Source organism: Glarea lozoyensis, assembly GCF_000409485.1.
Source record: "Glarea lozoyensis ATCC 20868 chromosome Unknown GLAREA9, whole genome shotgun sequence".
Classification (NCBI taxonomy): Eukaryota; Fungi; Ascomycota; class Leotiomycetes; order Helotiales; family Helotiaceae; genus Glarea; species Glarea lozoyensis.
This window is the reverse complement of record NW_007361004.1, coordinates 222184-241693: the sequence shown is the minus strand read 5'-3', so window position 1 is coordinate 241693 and position 19510 is coordinate 222184. Positions and strand designations below refer to the sequence as shown.

General features: G+C 46.3%; 7 protein-coding genes across 7 annotated transcripts; 5 read left to right on the top strand and 2 right to left on the bottom strand.

The window, feature by feature from the left end:
- Positions 1–165: 165 nt before the first annotated feature.
- On the top strand, positions 166–2863 carry GLAREA_08025 (RING/U-box; the record flags this gene model as incomplete). Its single annotated transcript, XM_008090072.1, has 2 exons — positions 166–2498; positions 2548–2863. The coding sequence occupies 2 exons, from the start codon at positions 166–168 to the stop codon at positions 2861–2863; spliced, it is 2649 nt and encodes an 882-aa protein (XP_008088263.1).
- Positions 2864–6665: 3802 nt separating this feature from the next.
- On the bottom strand, positions 6666–7231 carry GLAREA_08024 (uncharacterized protein; the record flags this gene model as incomplete). The annotated part of the gene is made up of 3 exons (XM_008090071.1): positions 6666–6722; positions 6772–7092; positions 7148–7231. The coding sequence occupies 3 exons, from the start codon at positions 7229–7231 to the stop codon at positions 6666–6668; spliced, it is 462 nt and encodes a 153-aa protein (XP_008088262.1).
- A 2758-nt stretch (positions 7232–9989) lies between these two features.
- On the top strand, positions 9990–11518 carry GLAREA_08023 (uncharacterized protein; the record flags this gene model as incomplete). Its single annotated transcript, XM_008090070.1, has 5 exons — positions 9990–10290; positions 10344–10493; positions 10543–10824; positions 10899–11125; positions 11183–11518. 5 exons carry the CDS (start codon positions 9990–9992, stop codon positions 11516–11518), a joined length of 1296 nt encoding a protein of 431 aa, XP_008088261.1.
- An 803-nt stretch (positions 11519–12321) lies between these two features.
- On the top strand, positions 12322–14095 carry GLAREA_08022 (Concanavalin A-like lectins/glucanase; the record flags this gene model as incomplete). Its single annotated transcript, XM_008090069.1, has 2 exons — positions 12322–12776; positions 12826–14095. The coding sequence occupies 2 exons, from the start codon at positions 12322–12324 to the stop codon at positions 14093–14095; spliced, it is 1725 nt and encodes a 574-aa protein (XP_008088260.1).
- A 218-nt stretch (positions 14096–14313) lies between these two features.
- Positions 14314–15135, bottom strand: GLAREA_08021 (uncharacterized protein; the record flags this gene model as incomplete). Its single annotated transcript, XM_008090068.1, has 2 exons — positions 14314–14904; positions 15046–15135. 2 exons carry the CDS (start codon positions 15133–15135, stop codon positions 14314–14316), a joined length of 681 nt encoding a protein of 226 aa, XP_008088259.1.
- A 491-nt stretch (positions 15136–15626) lies between these two features.
- GLAREA_08020 (uncharacterized protein) lies at positions 15627–17107 on the top strand (the record flags this gene model as incomplete). Its single annotated transcript, XM_008090067.1, has 3 exons — positions 15627–15998; positions 16059–16611; positions 16662–17107. 3 exons carry the CDS (start codon positions 15627–15629, stop codon positions 17105–17107), a joined length of 1371 nt encoding a protein of 456 aa, XP_008088258.1.
- A 1049-nt stretch (positions 17108–18156) lies between these two features.
- GLAREA_08019 (NAD(P)-linked oxidoreductase) lies at positions 18157–19302 on the top strand (the record flags this gene model as incomplete). Its single annotated transcript, XM_008090066.1, has 1 exon — positions 18157–19302. One exon carries the CDS (start codon positions 18157–18159, stop codon positions 19300–19302), a length of 1146 nt encoding a protein of 381 aa, XP_008088257.1.
- Positions 19303–19510: the final 208 nt, after the last annotated feature.

The window sequence follows — 19510 nt, the reverse complement described above, 5'->3', positions numbered from 1 at the left end:
TTGCATTTCACCTCACACCAACCACTCCTTCCCCTCGAACACGCTGCGATTGTAACCTAAGATCCTCGAATAGTGACAGATGCGACCCTCTACTTTTTCTTGCAGCTGCGGAGCTGACTAGGTGTTCGGTGCGGCAATCAAATCCAACACTTTATAACACACATCATGCGACCTCCAAGAGTAATAATAGCTGTCGTCTTCTTCGTGACGACGGTCGTTTTGACAGTCCTTTCGTATCGATCATCAAATCACCCACAGATCATCGAGACCGCCTCCGGCCCTACGCAGAAACCGACTGGGCTTCAGGCGTTCTTTTCCATTCGAACGCCTTTCTCCCTCTTCCCTCCAAATGCAATAATCACCCTCACGCATGAGAACTCAACGGCGTTCCTCGCCAGACCTGCTGCCTTTGGACCACAATTACCGGTTGAGGGTCTAAAGGGACAGGTATGGATTGGAAGTGGATTTGGAGATGATGGTATACGGCAAGGACCCGTGGTGACTGGTGCAGAAGGGGAATTGGGATGCAGTGATGTGCCCGGTTGGATGGACAATTACAAGAGCGTACCGGCCGTTGAAAACAAGGACTCAAAATCTGGGAGTGGCAAGTCTTCGACAGCAGCTGCGAAGGCAAACATCCAAGACCGAGCAAGTGAGGGGAAAGTCCGTGAGGAGCACGAAGACACGACGGAAAAATCCTCGAAGGAGTCTGGAAGTGCAGCAGGGCCATCAACGAACGACGGAACGGACGACCATCTCCACCACCCCTTACCCGGGTCGTCGGTATCCAAAGCCAAAGACAAGCATATGGAGGGGTCGAAAGGCAGCCATGCAGATATTCAATCTATTCAAGAGAGTGCGGAGATAGCTGGGAAAGTTGTTCTTCTCTCTCGTGGTGGTTGCGGCTTCTTAGAGAAAGTGAAATGGGCGCAGAGAAGAGGGGCGATAGCGCTGATTGTTGGCGACGATACAAAAGGCGGGCCGTTGATACAGATGTACGCTCGTGGCGACACGTCGAATGTGACTATCCCGTCAATTTTCACCTCGCGAACCACAGCGCATCTGTTATCTTCCCTAATAGGGCCAGGAAGCTTCTTAGAAGATGCTCTGGACGAAAATGGGAAGCCCGTACTGAGCGTTCACCACACGGATGCGACACGAAAGTCGGGCAAGAAGCAAGGATCTCAGCCAACTTTTACGCAAATGGCGGCCGGGTCTCCAAAAGCCACAGCTACTAGTCACCCCACGCCAAGAGCTACGAGCAAGAAAACTTCACCCAAAGCCGAAAAGGAAACATCAGTTGCGACTGAACGACCTAGCTGGTTTAGGTCACTTTTCTTTGGTCCCAGGAAGGGGGATGCCAAAACAGAGAGTAGTCGGCCACCTAGCAGTGGCCAGTTAGATTGGGTTCTTGTCGACGACTGGAAGGATGATGATCACGTTGGCTCCAAGAAAATTTCGACCAAGCCAAAGAAAGCCGAACCGGAAAAGAAGAAACAGAAGACAAAGCCTAAACCGAAAGCTTCATCTGGTGATGATTTCGTTATTGGTGTGCAAGATTGGCGAGATCCAGACTTGTTGAGTCCCTCTTCTGATCCTGACGCATCCACCCAGACACCATCTAAAGAAGAGAAATCGGATGGTTCCAGTACATCAAGTCCTGCTACGAAGGTGGGAGGGAAGAAACATCTTGGTGGTGCACTCCAAGAAATTCCGGAATATGTTCCTTCTCTGCGAGGTGGAAGTATTACGCCCGGGAGTGGTGAGTATGGGACTAGCGATTCTTCGGTCGAGCAGGATATTGATAAAAATGACGAGGATAAAGAGGAGGGTACTGCAAAAGGGCTTCTAACTACTATCTTCGGTGATGATGAGGAAGATGTGGAGTTTTTGACACCTCATCCTGCGGTTACGAATGATGACTTGCCCGATGACGATAACGATGAGCTTGAGGGATTGTGGGTCACCTTGACACCCACGAGCGGAGCCAGCCCGTTTTTGGATACTCTGTTAGTATTGGTAGTAAGTCCGCTCGTGACATTGACTGTAGTCTATGCATTACTTTTGATACGCTCGAGAATTCGCCGTCGTCGTTGGAGGGCTCCTAAGTCGGTAGTAGAGAGGTTGCCTGTCAGAACTTATCAAACCGTTGCAAGTATCAGTCCGCAGCCATCAAGAATTTCAGCAGCTGTCGAACCAACTGTCACAACACCTCTGCTTCAACATTCACCTCCCAGCAGACCGCGACCACGTTCGCGGACAACATCGGGCATACCAGAGCCTGGAGATATCATACGCGCAAACTCAAACCCATTACATGTTCCATCCATGCCACCACGGTCGCCGGAGCCAGAGAAACATCAGGGAAGTCACACAAGTGAATGGAGAAAGTATATGGGCAAGCAAGTGGAATGTGTGGTATGCCTCGAGGAGTACGTTGATGGAGTCAGTCGTGTTATGAGTTTACCATGTGGCCATGAGTTTCACGTTGACTGCATGTAAGTACACCCTGATCTGTAAGAAACTATGAAGCTAATTACCAATCAGTACACCTTGGCTGACAACTCGCCGTCGAACCTGTCCCATATGCAAAGGAGATGTAGTTCGCTCTCTGGCTAGAGGAACCCCTTCCAGTCCTCGATACGATTCTTACCACGACGACAGCGATGAAGACAGCCAAGGCGAGAGCGCTACTTCATCATTACCAATCCCAACAGCAGCAGAGAACACCGATGTAGAGCAAGGCACACCAACACGAACCCGTAGACCACCTCAGCCAGGCAGCTGGCGCAGTCTCCTAGCCAGTAGCCTCGGATCATCTTCACGAACGCCGCCTCCGCCTCAAGAGGACCGGAGCCGCTGACGAGCTAGTCTTAATGTTAATATTAAATTCTTTTTTGGGTACTGCATCACCTCCAGTGTCTTAGGGTCAAGGTGTACAGGCTAGTAATCGAGCAATTGGACGCTCTATGGGAGGGGGAATCGGGGATTTTTCGGTCGGTCGATGATCATGTTGCTTTGCGGCGCGCGGAGCACAGCGATGGCGTACTTCACTCTTTATTATTACCCTCATTGAATGCTACTCTTTTTATCTGTTGATTTGCACTTGTTCATCTGGCGTGAGACTCCCATTCTGTTAGTGACGCCTATTGATCATTTATTCTTGCCTGAATACCCAGAAGTCACCCTTAGGGAGGTACCACGTAAGAAGACTCGCTCTTTCGGCCCGGTTGTTTGGAAAACAAAGTGAACTTTTATCTTAAGCTTTCCCTCAAGCTATCCTAGATATTCAGGGGAATGATTCAATTACAGAAATTGAAATACAAAGTGCAACCTCATAAACACCTATCCATCCTCACCACAATCATTCGCTCAACCCGTCACCCATCTGCCATCTCCAACCATGTAAACTACGCCCTCCCTATACCTAGTCCCTATTCTGTATCCATACCCTCTTAACCCCCACCTCAACATCCCTCATCCATATTCTCCTCATCATCTTTCCACTAACCCCCCCTTAGCCCCGGCTCCAGCCTCAACATCGGCTCCCTAATTCCCTCCATCCAATCATTCCCTCCATTTTCCCCAATCCCCTCCCAATCCCCTTCCCACACCCAAATCTTCCTTTATATATTTAAACACACAAATTTCCCTCGTCCGATAAGTGGTTAGCAGCCATTGCTCTGAGTGTCAAAGAGATCGGGAGAATCTCAGGCCCCATTCGCATGTCCCGTGCGAAATACTATTTGATGTCCTACGTAAAGTCCGATGTCTATTTCCAAAGTCCCATGTCACAAACAAAATAACGGTATAGATTTTTCGTTTGTTCCCTCGGTATCTATAATATATTTCTTGATTGGGGGTTTTTTTTTTTTTTTTTTTGTAGGTTTAGGGGCTATTAGTTTGGCTTTTTGTGTCTTTTATTTCGGGGTTTTCGGTAATGATTTTAGGTAGTAATTTAGTATCTCCCGACCCTCCTAATCTTTCTTTTCAATCCCTTACCCGTGAAAATACTAAGTTGTGTAGCGGCGGTTATAGCCTTAACATCGGCGACCTAAAATCCTTCTTCCAATCCCCTCCCTACACCTAAACTTTTCTTTATATTCTGTTACACCCAAAATACCTTGTCCAATAAGTGGTTAGCAGCCGCGCAAAGTCTCTGAATGTCAAAAAAGGATGATAAACCCTTAGGCCGCGTCCGAATGCCCTGTCCCAAAGTCCCATGTCCCACGTCAAACAAAAAAAACGGGTGATATCTCTTGTTTATTCCTTCAATTCTTTTGATCACTTCCGGGTGGGGCTTGTGATTTGATCATTTTTGGGCTTTGGGGTTTTGATTTTTGGTAGTTGTTAAGCATCTCCCTCGCGTTCCCTATGCTATCACTCCACCATTATATACCATAGTACTACATATAGCGTAAAGTCTTCAATATCCAAATAAGCATAACTCACTCTACCTACATCTATATCAGCTTAATAACTCTTTTGTACCCAACCTCTTGCCGTTACCTCCCCTCTTCCCTTACTACTAACTCACGTAGCGGCGGATATTGCCTCAACACCGGCGCACAGATTTATTTCTCTCCAATCCCATTCCAACAAACAGTTTTTAGTATATATCTTTTATTACACAAAATATGGTCGTCCCTTAATTGGCTGCAACTCAATGGTTGTAGTCTCGCCCCCGTTGGTCTATCCTCAATGGTCGTAGCCTCGCTCCCATTGTTCGCACAAAAGATTATGGATGTTTTGCACCAAGCAACCTTTTTTGGCTTTTTCACATTCATCAACTTAAGGCGTTTTTTGCTCTTGATAATATGGTACCAAATTTTTAATTCATTCTTTTGGACACTTTTTTTGGTTTTGCCGTCGGTGTCGAGAGTTAAACACGCTTCTAACTTTTCGTAACTCTCAGAGACGATCATTCCTCTTCTTCCAACCGAATCGGTGCCATCTGAGAGCAAGCCTTGAGACATAGTTTTGACGTAGCTAGGTATTTAGCTGTCTAATCATGGTAGTTTTCTGGGTTCAAATAGCGTTAGATTTACATTCCACAGCGCAACAACTAATGCCTATTTAGATTTAATTGAGTTTTCCTGTTTACTTGACAGTCACTACGGTATCTCCAATGATTTAACATAGTCTTTTGTGCACATACCAGGTAGCGTAGCAAACTGCACAACTTTTGATATTCTCGTGCACTACTAGGACTTTACCGGTTCTCGTGAGGTCAAGAGACGCTAAGAAGGTCGGATAACTGGGTTAGGCAACTTTCTCGTGAGCGATATGTAGTGGTTTGTTCATAAACCTAGTACACTACTTCGTTGCCAATAATATAGAAGAGATTTGGCGGAAATGTAAAAATGGAAAACCGGACAGGATTACCGCTTAGAATTAGAGTATACCAGCCTCATTGCATATTATCAATACAATTTTCGTATAAAACCATAATGAGAGGAGATGAACGGCTATCTATTAAGTCGCTCATGCCAGTAGTGTGTCTTTAATGTTGTGAAATCACCACAATGCGTACAATTTATGTCTGATAACTGAGAAAAAAAGACGACAGCCGATCGCCCTTGTAACAAGATCTAATCTTTAGAACGAGCAGTCTACCAAATGCAGCATTACGCATATGTTGCAAATGTTTGAAGTTCCCCCGTCTGGTGAGTCTACAACAACACCAACGTCAACAAAGACTCAGATCACCGAGTAGTATACTCGGTAATTGTGGTAGGAGCCATTAACCGATCCATCTGTGTGGCACAGAACGCTAATTCGTCCTCATACCTGGGAAGGATCTGATCCGAGGGAGGCCCGGAGGACAACAGTAGCGGGGTTATGGAGATGTGAGTTAAATTTAGATATTTTGGTTAGTATTCGGTGGGACTTTCTTACACGGATTTTGAAGCACGATGTCCAAGATGTAGTCAGTAGTGTTTGCATGTTGGCCAACCAACTCTGCTAGTAACGTGCCATCTAAGAACTAAACCGAATGAGATACGTGGAGCTCGGTATATCGTCGAATCCTTTCAATGCTTCCATGGGGACTAAGCCATGAGTAAGAGCCGGTTTGACCGCCGTCGCACTCACCCAAACAGATGTTAGGACGAAAACAGAGCAATTTCTTCATCCGGGGCTGTGATTCAAACTCCGGACGCGGAGACGTGTGAAACCCCCTCGCTCTCCAATTTCAGAAAACCATTCTATCTCGGGAAATTTGTTGTGGTGTGGTGTGCAAGAGAAGGAAGGGGGAGTGAGGCTGGTCGGATAGAAGAACGCTCAAAGGAAAATAGGGGCATGAAAAGAGCGGGAAAAAGAAAATGGGTTATGGTGTGACTGGAAGAAAGAATAGCTAAGTGGGCAGTGAATTTGTATGTTTTCCTATGCTCGTGATGATACAAAACACTACAGGGACGATTTAATCCATCCCCTCCATGAGGACCCTCGTGAGCCAGCTTCATCTCCACATTGGGTTAATAGACTTAAAGGTGACACTCCATTCGGATAGAGGAATTCTTCTTGTTTCCGAATTGTCTAGACATTCGAAACAAGTTCCTCATAATCTAGACGTCCAAAACGCCCTAGCCATAATCTACTCCGAATCTACTTGTACCGTAGAATAACTCTTTCTAATTTTGATACTTTCGCAGTGAGAAGCAATCCTAACGCGAAGCAGAGGTGCTCTTGTAATAGCTCGAAGGTCGAGTTTTAGAAGTTCCCTATGCAGACATTAACGAGGATAGCTGGGAATGGTGGCGAGATACATACAGGTTTCACGTCTTCCGCTCGATAGATACCATAACTTCCATTGTTCATCGTTGGAATTTTGCTGTTGCTTTTGTTTTGGTAGGTTCCAGAGCTATGCGCATCGGGGGAAGGGTGCTTCCTGTAGCCAGCACTCTCGTAGCGGCCGTAGTTATTGATGTAGCCAGCGCGGTTGTCTGACTTTTGATACCCACCATAGACGCCTTGGCTTTGCTCTGCAAATAATCCACTATGGCTTCCACTTTTACCCGCCGTATCGTAGTTTCCATGACTTTGAGACGAGCTGTATCTATTGGTCTCAGGATGATCAAATTGCTTCAAAAACTAAACAACCGATTAGAACCAGCCGAATGTATGAGAAGTTTCAAGGGATGCATACTGGAGTTAAGTCGCCGTGTTTTAAACGATCGTGACCGACGGGGCGCGGATAGTCGTAAGTAGCAGAAACTGCACGGGTGGACATAATATTGAAAGCAGCGGATGCGGTGCCTCAGGGTTGAACGATAGTAAAACTCTATTGTTGAGAAAGGAATTGATAAACAGCGCGAAATTACAACGCAATTCAGCATTGGGCCCAGCAGTCCAGATATACTTGCACAGTGTGGCCCAGGAGGCAAAGGTGACAACACGTACCGCTGCCATGGCGGGAAAAAGCAGCGGTATGACGTCCAGGAGGCAATATGATGATTTGAAAGCGATGATGAGTGACCGAGCAGCGGCTTTGCCAAGTTGAAATTGGTAACCAAGGGGTTGGTATTGGGTTGGCCGAATGATTGTGGCATGGTCCTAGATTGTGTAATGGGATATTGTAGGTCCTCGGTATGGGTAGGCGCGTTCGGAGTGCCAGAAGCTCATTCCACATCAGCGGGGTCTCGAGTGGAGTACAAAGCCACCAACAGTCCCATCGAAGTTGCTAAATTAGACGGCGATGACTTGAAAATTCCTGGCGGCTCCCAAGAAGCATCCATACAATATCGCAACCTTTGCAAGACAAGCCTACCCTCTTCATTCGAGCTTCCAATACTTTCGCCGAACACCAGACTCATGGAGAGGTTCTTTCGGATGTGTTTCGGAGGACGTAGCAGACAGACGCGTGCGAAAAGGGAAGAACATGCGGGTCCAACCATGCCAGACAACCAGTGTACGGGTTTCGAATCCCAAATCCCGACATTTTAATCTGCTCACTATCTGACGTCTCCGAAAATCAGACAGGGTTTTTTGCCAGCCATTATTTCTCTGACTCTCGGCGACAAAATTGCGGCACAGTTCAACCCTTTTTGACCCGGTTGAACCTTAAAGATGTAACCGACCTCTGAATGAGAAGCACCCTCTTAAATCCCATTTGATCCATGCTTTACCAATTACTGTTTGCTCATTCCGCCTATAGCGTATTGAGTTGGCAGAGCGAAGAGCATCCGCGTGATAAACTTTGACAACTTCAGGCTTGTGGCGAAGATGAAGGCGATTCAGCCTTGGTGTTGTCTTGTTTCATTTGCCACATGAGCGGTAAAGAGCCGAGAAGTATGCATCATGACAAGTAAGTGACCGCAAGTATTTTGGCGATCAAATTAAATTGTGATGGACGCTGAACGTCCACCAAAATTCAACATTTGAGAGGGCGAGGTATTCCGCTCCACAGCTGTGCAACTACCCTCGTTCTCCTTGCATGGCGTGTCGACTAAAGATTGTTTTGGGATGTCTCAGTCTTGCTATTCTAGGTTGTCTCTATGACATTTCTTTTGGTTTCTACTCTTGAAGCTGTCAGAAGTTTCTCAATGAACTGGTAATGTGTGACTATTATATTACCAATGTTTCTTTAGATATCTCAACCGCCAATTCAATGATTCCTAGTCGTTGGTGAAATGGAGATTGGCTCCCCAGCCAACCGATGATGGTGAGAATTCCGGACGAGCCATCTACTATCATGGTACTCTACGCAATCCGAGCGACATCTTGCCTATGCTGGCCAGCACTGCTCGGCTGAAGCTGATTGCAACACACGACTGGACATAAGCCTTCTGGAGATGGTGGCAAATGTGGCGAGAACGGACGCGTTGCCTCGGAAAGTGTTCATGTATGGTGTTGTGGTCAGCCGTCAGTCAGCGGTAATGAGGTCGGCACAATGATGGGTGGTTCCCATTGCTTTCCTTTTGTGGTAGGATACATGTCCTATAGGATTCTTTGAGATTGTCATGGCGGCTGACTGGATGAGGAACAGCTCGAATAGTCTGTCATCAACATCAGTTTTGTATCTCAGAGGTTGGTAGTTGACGATGTGCCTCTAACCCGAGGATGTGAGACGTTGGGAATTGCCAGATACCCCAAAATCTATGGTGGAACATTAGGAACGTCCCCGCCAAAATCGATAGCTCAGGTCGCAGTAATAATATACCGTACGTGCAGTAGTAATTTCTGTGTCTGTGCGCAGGGCCACAAAGACTCGTCTTGTGCGGCCGGTTGGGTGCATACATATTAATATGAAGTTGCTCTAGTAATTCTAGACCTTGAAAACACAAGAAGCTGGTTTTGGACCGGATACTTCACAATGAACCACCAGAGGTACCGTGGCACGACAAAGTCTTATGTCCTTTTGAAAAGACTACTTTGGCGTTATTCATTTTATCCTTATATTCATTTTATCCTGACCTTCAACATGTAGCAAGGGCTTTTTCGGTCGCTCATCCTTCTCGAGTAAATAGCAGAAATGTTTGGTTTTGAGCTTTTTACCCAACATAAGATACGCATGCCTTACACAAAGCGTTCCGACCCCCCTCTTAGCGTCTCGCACTATCAGAGTCGATTCCCTACGTCCGGTCTTCCACCGCGTGGGACTTGCGGCTCAAATTCAGCATTCACTTACTTAACAAATAGTATTTCCATCCATGAGCGTCTCCCATGTGCTGAATAAAAAATCTTTGCGGAAACTGAGAGTAACTTGCCGCCTTATCGTTCCAAATGCAGGTGAACGGTCAAGCTAACAATGCCAATTTAGAGTATGCGAGGCAGTACCGCTATACTATGCATATTTTCCTACTTGAATCGGGCGAAATATGTAGATGAAGATTGCCCTGTGCAATCTGCCTTGCCGTTACGCTGTTTGGAGCACTCCCAATTGGGTGGTGATCCAGCCTGATTCTCGAATGAGGCTGGCACCCAAGGCAATGCTTTGACTCACATCTTATCGTTATATACCTTATTTCGCCACATTTTTGCCACTCGTTATGGATCACTGTGCCATGGCTCACAAAACTATTCCAATTTTGAGACGGAACACGTCCACTACCTCCTCTCAATGCTCGGATAGCGTTGCTGGACAGGTACTTGACCCACATGATAGAGCTGAGCAAGGACTTTACAAGGGCTCGGCAGGGCTATCTAGCAATGATTTGAGTGGGCCATCCGAAGTTCCTGAGAAGCCGCTTCCTTTTCGATGTTCGGTTGATGATTCGGCGAGCACACTCGCCGGGTCTGTTGGTGAGAGTTTGTATAAGAGGTTCAGCAATAAACAATTGCCAGAACAATGTGGGTTAACGAGGAATTATACCGTATGTAGTGTGTAGTTGACATATGCATAGCCAATGTCAAGAAAAATACTGGGTGGGTTTCAAGAATATTGGGCCCCCTGTGCAGACTCATCACCCATCCTGCCAGGGTTCAGCAACGATCGAATCGAACGAGTCACGATGATTTCAAAGCAGGCTACGATAAATTCAGACTTGACAGCTGTAAGTCTCCAAGCTTTCAAGTCATAAGCAGCACTTAATACGTCGACAGTTGACAAATACCCTGATGGATGGCCGAGAGTAACAGCTTTCGCGGATAGTTGTGACTCTTTCAGCAACTTTCGTAGATTCAGCTATTGGCACACAAGACTTCTGTTTCTTCGTATGAGCAGTATCACAGAACTCGAAAGAGAAATTGCTGCGTTAGACAAAAGAGATAGCGAAGGGGGGCCAGAAAATGATCACCGGTTGAAGAACAGGTACTATAGGGACGATCCCAACGATCCAAAAAGGATTGCGGAGGACAAAATGGAAGAAGAGTTGATCAAGTACGGTAGGTGGCAGACTCAAAGTCACGTACTCGGCTACATTAAGCACAGCGCTTGGGCTGATCTACATCTTTTCCAGACGCGCTCCTACTCAACCATGAAAAACTAAAGAACATGCGACCCACACCTGCCCAAGATCATGATAGTCTCTTCAAATTCTTCTATTCAAATAAACCACTGGATACTGAGGAGTTCGATTTCATCAATGAGCCTACCGATTGGATCTCGGTTGTCAAGCACCAACGTCAAATATTTGAAGAATTGGTCAAGGAAAAGCTGTCCCAATGGCCGAAATCATTCTTAATGGTAAGAGAATACTGATTTCCCACTTATTGAGACTTACAATTACTAATACTGTTTCAGAGATTTTGTAGCTCATCGAACTCAGTCCTCTCCAGCACAGCCGACGAGAAAGCAGTCTACATAAACTCAACAAAAGTAGCGGCACTTTCAAAGTTAATGCTCGTTTTCTTCACCCTCGCTCTTCTTCTATGCCCTGTTATCCTATTTCTGTTGACCTCTATGAGTCGATGCGCAATGGCTCTTGTCGTCCTTATATTTGTTTTCATTTTCAGCAGTGGGATGAGTGCTTTGGCCGAGGTTACTGTGCAAGAGATCTTCATAGGCTCCAGCACTTATTGTGCTGTTCTCGTTACCTTTCTTGGCAACTTACAACAAGCTCGGCCGCCCGACGCTTAATCGTACAACTAGCTTTGAGAAGTTGTTAGGGGTCTTGGATGATATGAAAGTGTATGATTTCTTAACTGATGGTTTAGACAAAATGCTTCGATTGTGGCTAGCAAACGTGAAAGTTACGAAATTCTAGAGAACTACCAAATGGATAATTGCGCTTATTCCTTTGGCCTCATAATGAAGATGAAGCACTTAGGTATCAATAGCATTCGGCCAACCTTGTATGATAGGAACAGGGCCTCGCCAGTTACGCGAGATCGATGACCACCCGATAGGCTTGATGCAGTTTGATCATCAACATCTTCCTGGAATATCTGCCGCCGACTGTAATGTTTCTCAGTGCGTGCTTTTATCCTCAGAACTTGTTTTCCCTAGTACTAAAACCATTGAATGTGTCATGTAGAGGAGGAGAAGGTGCACGAAAGGAAAGACCCCACTCGGTCTTTTCATTAGTTGGAAAAAGGCAGTCCCAAAAAATCGTGAAATATGGAGTAAAGAGCTTGAGAGCGGACGTACTACAACAGGGTGTTGAGAATGCTAAAATCTTTTATTTAGATTTTATATGAGTACGGAGTAGTGCTCAAATGTGAGTTGGGGATGGTTAGATGTCTCGAAGATGTCTAGGTTATGCCCATTGAAGCCATGGGTAAGTATGGGGGACATGGCCCGTGCGGCAATATTTCTCATGGCGTGGGGAGCTGCTCTGTGCTCAAGCTATTTGTTAGAAGTTAAACGACGACGCTTTAAATACTTCTCATTCACAACGTGGAAGGTCGAGATATCTCGTCCCATTGAAGAGATTCTTAGCCATGTCTAGCGAACGCCCATCTCCACAGCCCGAAGGCACACCATCTTACCCTCCAACCCTCGTCCAAGCCTCTTCAGTGCCTCAAAAACGCGCCCTTGAAGATGATCACCAGCCTGCGATTTCCTCCCCATTGAACCCCGATTTCAGACCCTCGAAACCTGCAGACGATGCACCATTGGCGCGCGAGCGGGCATCAAGGGCAAAAAAAGAATCTCTGAAGAAAAGGGAATCGAAGGGACCGCTCACAACAGAAAGCAGCGCAAGATCAACACCAGACCCAAAAGGTCCTATAACGAAACAGAAGAAGAAAGCCGCCCCACCTGCGCCGACGAGATACAAGCTTCCTGCTCCTAAATTATCGGATTTCGAAGCTCCTAAACCGCCAATATTTGTCGATGCGCATGAGAAGATGGCCCCAGATGGACGTACGATCGCATTCAAAGAGACAACTGAGCAGTAAGTCGAAGCAGTCAATGGAACCGCTGAAAAAAGCTTATCTGTCTAGTGTTTACAATAAACGAAGTTTTCATTATGTTCACTGTATCGCAGACCCAGCCTTTCCATCCTCGCAGTACTATCGACAAACAGAAGCCGAACCTTTTGGACCTCGATTCGCTTTTGAAGATAAATCCTCGCACATGTTCCTAGATGAGTCAGGCAAGCATATCACCACGGACAGAGGATTTCGAATGGCAAAAGCAAATGTAGGCGTGCGACAGGGTAGGTGGTATTGGGAGTGCAAGATCACATCCGGAATTCCAAATCGCAAACGGAGTGAAGCGGGACAGGAGAGCACCAATGGACATGTGCGAATGGGTTGGGCGAGGAGAGAAGCTACCTTAGACGCGCCTGTGGGATTTGATGCATACAGCTATGGACTTCGAGACGCAAAAGGCCAAAAGGTATTCATGTCTCGGCCGAAGGACTTCTTCCCACCAGGACAGGAAATTCAGGAGGGGGATGTGATTGGATTAGAGATCAACTTGCCTTCTGAGACATTACATCGAAAGGTTGTAGAAGGCCAATACAACCCGGCAGTAGATCTTGTAGACGACGAACCCTCGCCCGTCGAAACAGCACATATAATTCGTGAACGTGTCCCAATCAGGTTCAAGGCACATTTATATTTCGAGCGGATCGATTATCACCCTTCGAAAGAACTGGAAGATCTCATGAATCCATCACCGGTAATTTCATCACAAGGAGGCCTAGGAGGAGCTACACAAAAGCCAGGGCCAACACATCCTTCGCCTGCTTTGCGAACACTACCCCATTCAAGCATCAAAGTCTACAAGAATGGTGTTCTTATGGGCACGCCCTTTACCGATCTTCTGGCCTTCTTGCCGCCCGCATCAAAGCCAAGTTCCCTACACGATGCAAGGGAAGGCCTCGACGACGGTATGCTCGGGTATTATCCCGCAGTATCTGTCTTCAGAGGCGGCGCGGCTGAAGTCAATTTTGGGCCAGATTTCTGGTATCCACCGCCAGATTATGGTACGCAAGGCGATGTGGAGATGACAGGAAGTGACCAGGCTCCTTCCAGTGGACTGAAGAAACTCCGAGCCATTGGAGAGCGTTACGATGAGCAGATTGTGGAGGATATTGTGTACGATATTGTTGACGAAGTAGATTTTTGGTTGCAGGATGGCGGCGTCAGCGGGAAAGGAGCTACCGCTGGAGTTTTGCGTGCATCTGCCGGTGTCCCGACCCATTATGGACTTGGAGGCGGCGTTGTCGGCTCAGAGATCAAGGAGTTGGTACAAGATGATGAGTGAGAGAGTCCTATTTATACCCATATTGTCTGGCAATATACATCCCATTGTGGACGCTTTTCAAAAGCAATTTATTCAAGTCGTGTTTTGCCGTCTCCAACGCAAGCTCGCTGTGTTACTTCGACTTGATTGTCCACTGGGCATTCATTTCGTTGATATATAGGTCTAGTGCGCAGGTTGAGGGCTATCGTGGTTCTCTGGCGTCTCGTCGTAGGTAAACATCAACGCTCCCTACCCTCAATCTCATCCCAACCTACCTGGCTAATCATCAGCCTATCCTGGATTCGCGCTATTCTATCTTCGGCTTTTTGGACCTTTCCGCCCATCTCTCTGATCAAACCCATAGCATCACTCAACATGAAATGCGCTTCAGTAACCTCCACCGCAATCCTCCTCGTCTGGATCTTATTCAATCTTACTCCAATACTCTCTACTCCGCCTTTACGCCTCAACCAAATCAATCGATGTACCAAATCACACCGATAATATTGCTGTGTCGCATCATAACTCCACTCCAACTCCTTCTCCGTTCCCGTATGCGGCGAAACCAGAAACGGTCTCTCGAGATCTTTGAATTCTGCAATCAGGTCCTTGACGGCGTCTGTCATCACCCTGGTAGGACCACCTTCATAGTACAATGCTTTGTGGGAGGCGTTTATTTGTGGGGTTTTCAGATTCGGTGAGTGTCGGGATTCTCGGACCCGCCGGACTCGTCGCAGGTATTCGCGCTCTTCGTAGAGGCCTTGTCGTAGGGTTGAGAGTGCATCTTGGATTTGGTGAGGAGCGGCGCCGAGGGTTAAAAAGGCATCCCACTTGAAATTATACATTAGATTCTTGTACATGTCAAGGTAGATCCATTAAGTAGGGAATTTTGCACCAGTAAAGTGCCGAATGCATGCAATATGATAGACAGTTGTCCCATGAGGGCTAAACTTTGAAATGAAGATACTTACAAAAGCATGTAGCCAAATAGCTAAAGTAAATGCGAAAGATATAAATCCAATGGTAATTGACGCAATACTAATGGATGGAAGTGGAGCCATATTCGTGAACTCGGAGCACAAGAACACGATGATTGATTCAATTGAAACGCATCTTAAGGTAGCAGAAATCTCAATCTAGCCATTCTGAAGGCTTGTCGCAAAGAACGAGGTTTGTTGACAATCTCAAATTAGAGTTAAGTCTGACGGAATGGATGTCCGGAGAGAATAATAAACAATACATGGATGTAATCTGAACTAAGCTTTAGCCTGTCCCGAGGTATTCCAGATCAGGGTGACCTGTGCGCAGTGGGGTTGTGATGGCGGGAAGCACAGCCACAAGATGTACTTGCGCCACATGTCAACGATGACGCGGGGTGGGAACAAAAGCATGGAAACTCAGCTCAACGAGGTGACAACAAGACAGCTGAATCGTTGGAATGACTTTTCTTCTTTCAACAATCGAGCAAACCCGAATTCTACACAGGAAAGACACAACATTATCTATATATCAGCCTAAAATTTCCACACAATAGCCGTAGGCATACTTCAACATGCTAGAATATTTCACCTACAAGAAAGTCAAGAAGCATCAGGACGAGAAGAAAGGAGGCAAGGAAAAAGAGACAATGGTTAAAACACCACCACCGCTTCTCAACGATGAGGATGAAGCATTCCTCACCCGTATCGTATCCGCAGAGGGTACACCGCCTCCACTACCCACGAGACCGAATTTTGGAGCGGAGGCTGGTGACAGCACGGGGAATGACGCGCAGATGGTTGTGCATGATGGCAGGGAGGATCACGATCACCACCGTCGGCATTCGAGCCAGAGCGTAGGCAAGGGGAAGGGAAAGGAGAAGGAAACTGAGGTGAAGAAAGAGAACAAGATCACAGGGTTTTTGGGAAGAACCTTTACGAAGAGGGTATGTTTTATCATTGATTAGCATTGAATGCAGAACTTATGGCTAACGATGTGACTTTAGGGACAACGACCAGATCTTAAACCAAAATCAAACGTCCCAGAGCCAGAGGCACAGCGAGAAGAAGATGATCTCACCGCTATCCTCGATGATCTCGACCTCACGGCTACGAACAATCGCGCATTCTCTCTATCAGCCGAATCCCAAGAGCTGGTTCGCAAGTTCAATGTCGTCTTCAAGGATTTGATCAATGGAGTTCCGACCGCGTATGATGATTTGGTAGGCTTGTTGAATGATAGCGATGGGACATTATCGAAAAACTACGAGAAAATGCCCAGCTTCATGCAGAAACTCGTAACGTCACTTCCTGATAAGTTGACTAAGAATCTGGCACCAGAGCTATTAGCTGTAGCGGCAGAATCACAAGGTTTGAAAGCTGGAGCTACTGCGGCTGGCGGCGCGGGCTTGAAGAGCTTCTTCACCCCTAGCACGTTGAAAGATCTTGTCACGAAACCTGGGGCTGTGATGAGTGCTTTTAAAGCTATTATGAATGCGTTGAAACTGAGATGGCCTGCTTTCATGGGTACTAACGTATTGTTGAGTTTGGGATTGTTCGGTAAGCCTTCAAATTTGGTGGTTGAATGAGAAATACTAATTATAAAATAGTGCTCATGTTCTTCTTCTGGTACTGCCACAAGCGTGGCCGTGAAGTAAGAATCGAGAGGGAGAACGCACCTGTCGATGCCAATGGCCGAATCATAGAGGTCGATGAAGCGGGTCCCAGTCGAAGTGGTCCTTCATCGCCTCGCCGCCACCACTCAGATGACAGCAGAGACCATAAGTACGATGATCCCGATGAAGAGGCAGCGGCTCTCGAAAGACGCAAAGCGAGACGAGCAGCGCATGAGCGTGAAAAAGAAGAGAAACGCAGAGCTGAACGAAGAGATGAGCGAGATCATGAGGACTCAAGTAGACACCATAGTCGACCGAGCAGCTCTCGCCATGGGAGTAGTAGTAAGCTCAAGGCGGATGAGAGAGACCGTGATGGGAGAAGGTCGAGAAGCTCTAGGGAATCGAGAGAGTCGAGGGATTCGAGGGACAGAAGACATTGATGTGAAATGAGTTTGACGATTTGATACCCCTTAGTTAATGTTATGTGTTATGAACTGTTAATGAAAAAATTCGTTGTTTTGTTTAGGTTGATTAATTTTGATGCCCTAGTATATCACAACGTTGGATTTGTGGATATTTTAAAGAATCGCTTTTAGTGACCATCTTTCTTGCAACTCGTCGCGCACGAAATGTACCTAGCCAATCAAAAGCTAAAGAGAACTACATCGTTTAACCTTAGAACCATAGGCCTGACTAAAGCCAGATGCTAAACGAAAAAGTAACTACTTGGACGAGGGTTGTGGGTTGCATGACTTTACATGACTCGCTGTCCTCTTCCTAGGAATTCGTAATATGACTAGTATGTCGCTTAGATTCGTTACAGCGACGTACATTCCAAGGTTCTTGACCTCGAGCCTTATTACTTAACTCACGTATTGGTCTTTGTTTATATCAATTCTTGTATGAGCTTTTGAATATGGTTTTTAAACAACTTCTCAATTTAATACTGTCAAGGATGCAATGATAAATCCTCGAAGGGCATCTACACTCTCTTGATTAAGTTCATGGCAGAGTAGCCCAAATGGTGCTGCTCATCAATGACTACCCGACGAATTATCGCTAATTCCACGAACATGACTTCAATAATTTCAAGTTCGAATGCTAAGAAGCTATTGTTTTAGCAACGATAGTATGCAGAAGAAAGGGTTTTGGAAGATCTTGGCTAACCACCGGAATAGCAGCACAACCACAACTTTCGGCCGAAATTGCTCCTCAAACGCAACAAAAACTCCCAACAACGTCATATACCGGCGTTTGGATTAATTCCGGGCTCAAACGAAGGTAAAATCTCTGCTTTGCATGTCAACGGAAAGCTGGCATTAAATCCGTGTTGTCTGTGCTGTGGAATAGTGGTGGTTTGTATGTATATAACTAACCGAATCTCCCACTGGCTTTTGAAAACACAACAGGACATTCACACTCAGAACCTTGCAGGCCAAATTTGCTATAAGAGATTATAAACCTCTTTTAAACAAACATTCAAATCATCATGTCCTCCTCAGATGAGAAGCCAACTTCCTACCTGGCAAGATATCGCCAGCTCTCACCCTCAGCATCCGTCCGAGTCTCACCTCTATGCCTAGGCGCAATGACATTCGGCACAAAGCAATCAGAGAGATACGGAGAATGCAGCAAAGAAGACTCCTTCTCCATTTTGGATCATTACTACGACCAAAGCGGCAACTTCATCGACACCGCCAATGTCTATCACTACGGAGAAACCGAACAATGGCTAGGCGAGTGGATGGCCAAACGAGAAAACCGTGATGAGATCGTGCTCGCTACCAAGTACTCCAACATGTATGATCCTTCGAAGAAAATCAAAGTCAATCTCCAAGGTGACGGTACAAAGTCCATGCGTCTCTCTATTGAGAGATCTCTCAGCAACTTGCAAACAACCTACATCGACCTCTTCTACGTCCACATCTGGGATTTCACCACTTCAATCCCAGAACTGATGCATAGTCTGAACGACTTAGTATCCTCCGGCAAAGTCAACTATCTCGGTATCTCAGACACCCCAGCTTGGATCGTAGCCAAAGCAAACCAGTACGCCAGAGATCATGGATTGCGTCAATTCGTTGTTTACCAAGGCATGTGGAACGCAACTATGCGGGATTTTGAAAGAGATATCATCCCCATGTGCAAGGCTGAGGGTATGGGACTTTGTCCATATGGAGTCCTCAATCAAGGTCGATTCCAGACTGCCGAGGGATTCAAGGAGCGCGAGAAGAACAATCCTGGACGCAAGATGATCAAGACATCGAGTCGTGATAAACAGGTCTCAGCTGTTTTGGAAGAAATCTCCAAGGCCAAGGGTGTGTCGCTTCTCAACATCGCTTTGGCATATATCTTGAACAAGACCCCTTATGTCTTTCCAATCATTGGAGGGCGCAAGTTGGAACATCTTGAAGGTAATATTCCTGCTATTGGCGTCCGTTTGTCGTCGGAGGATGTTGAGAAGATCGAGTCGTCTTATGAGTTCGACCATGGCTTTCCTCATACTTTCTTGAGTGGTGCACTTTTCGATGGAAGCAAGCCACGACCCGCCAATGGACCCGGGGATGTTTGGTTGACGAAATCGGCTGGGTATATTGATTGGGTGGAGGAACCAAAGCCCATTCATACTGCCTAGAGAGCTATATTATTTGTTCAATCTGTCTAGCCTAAAATATATAATTGATATTAGGCCAGAATGAAACATAGGAGCATGTTGGGTGCGTCCACTTTTTATACTGTATCCCGACTGATGTTTGTGGATATCATGATTCTCGTGCAGGCAAATCTCACCATGAGTCTGACTTTCGAACTATGTGTGAGGGTGCTAACCCAATAGAAGTGCA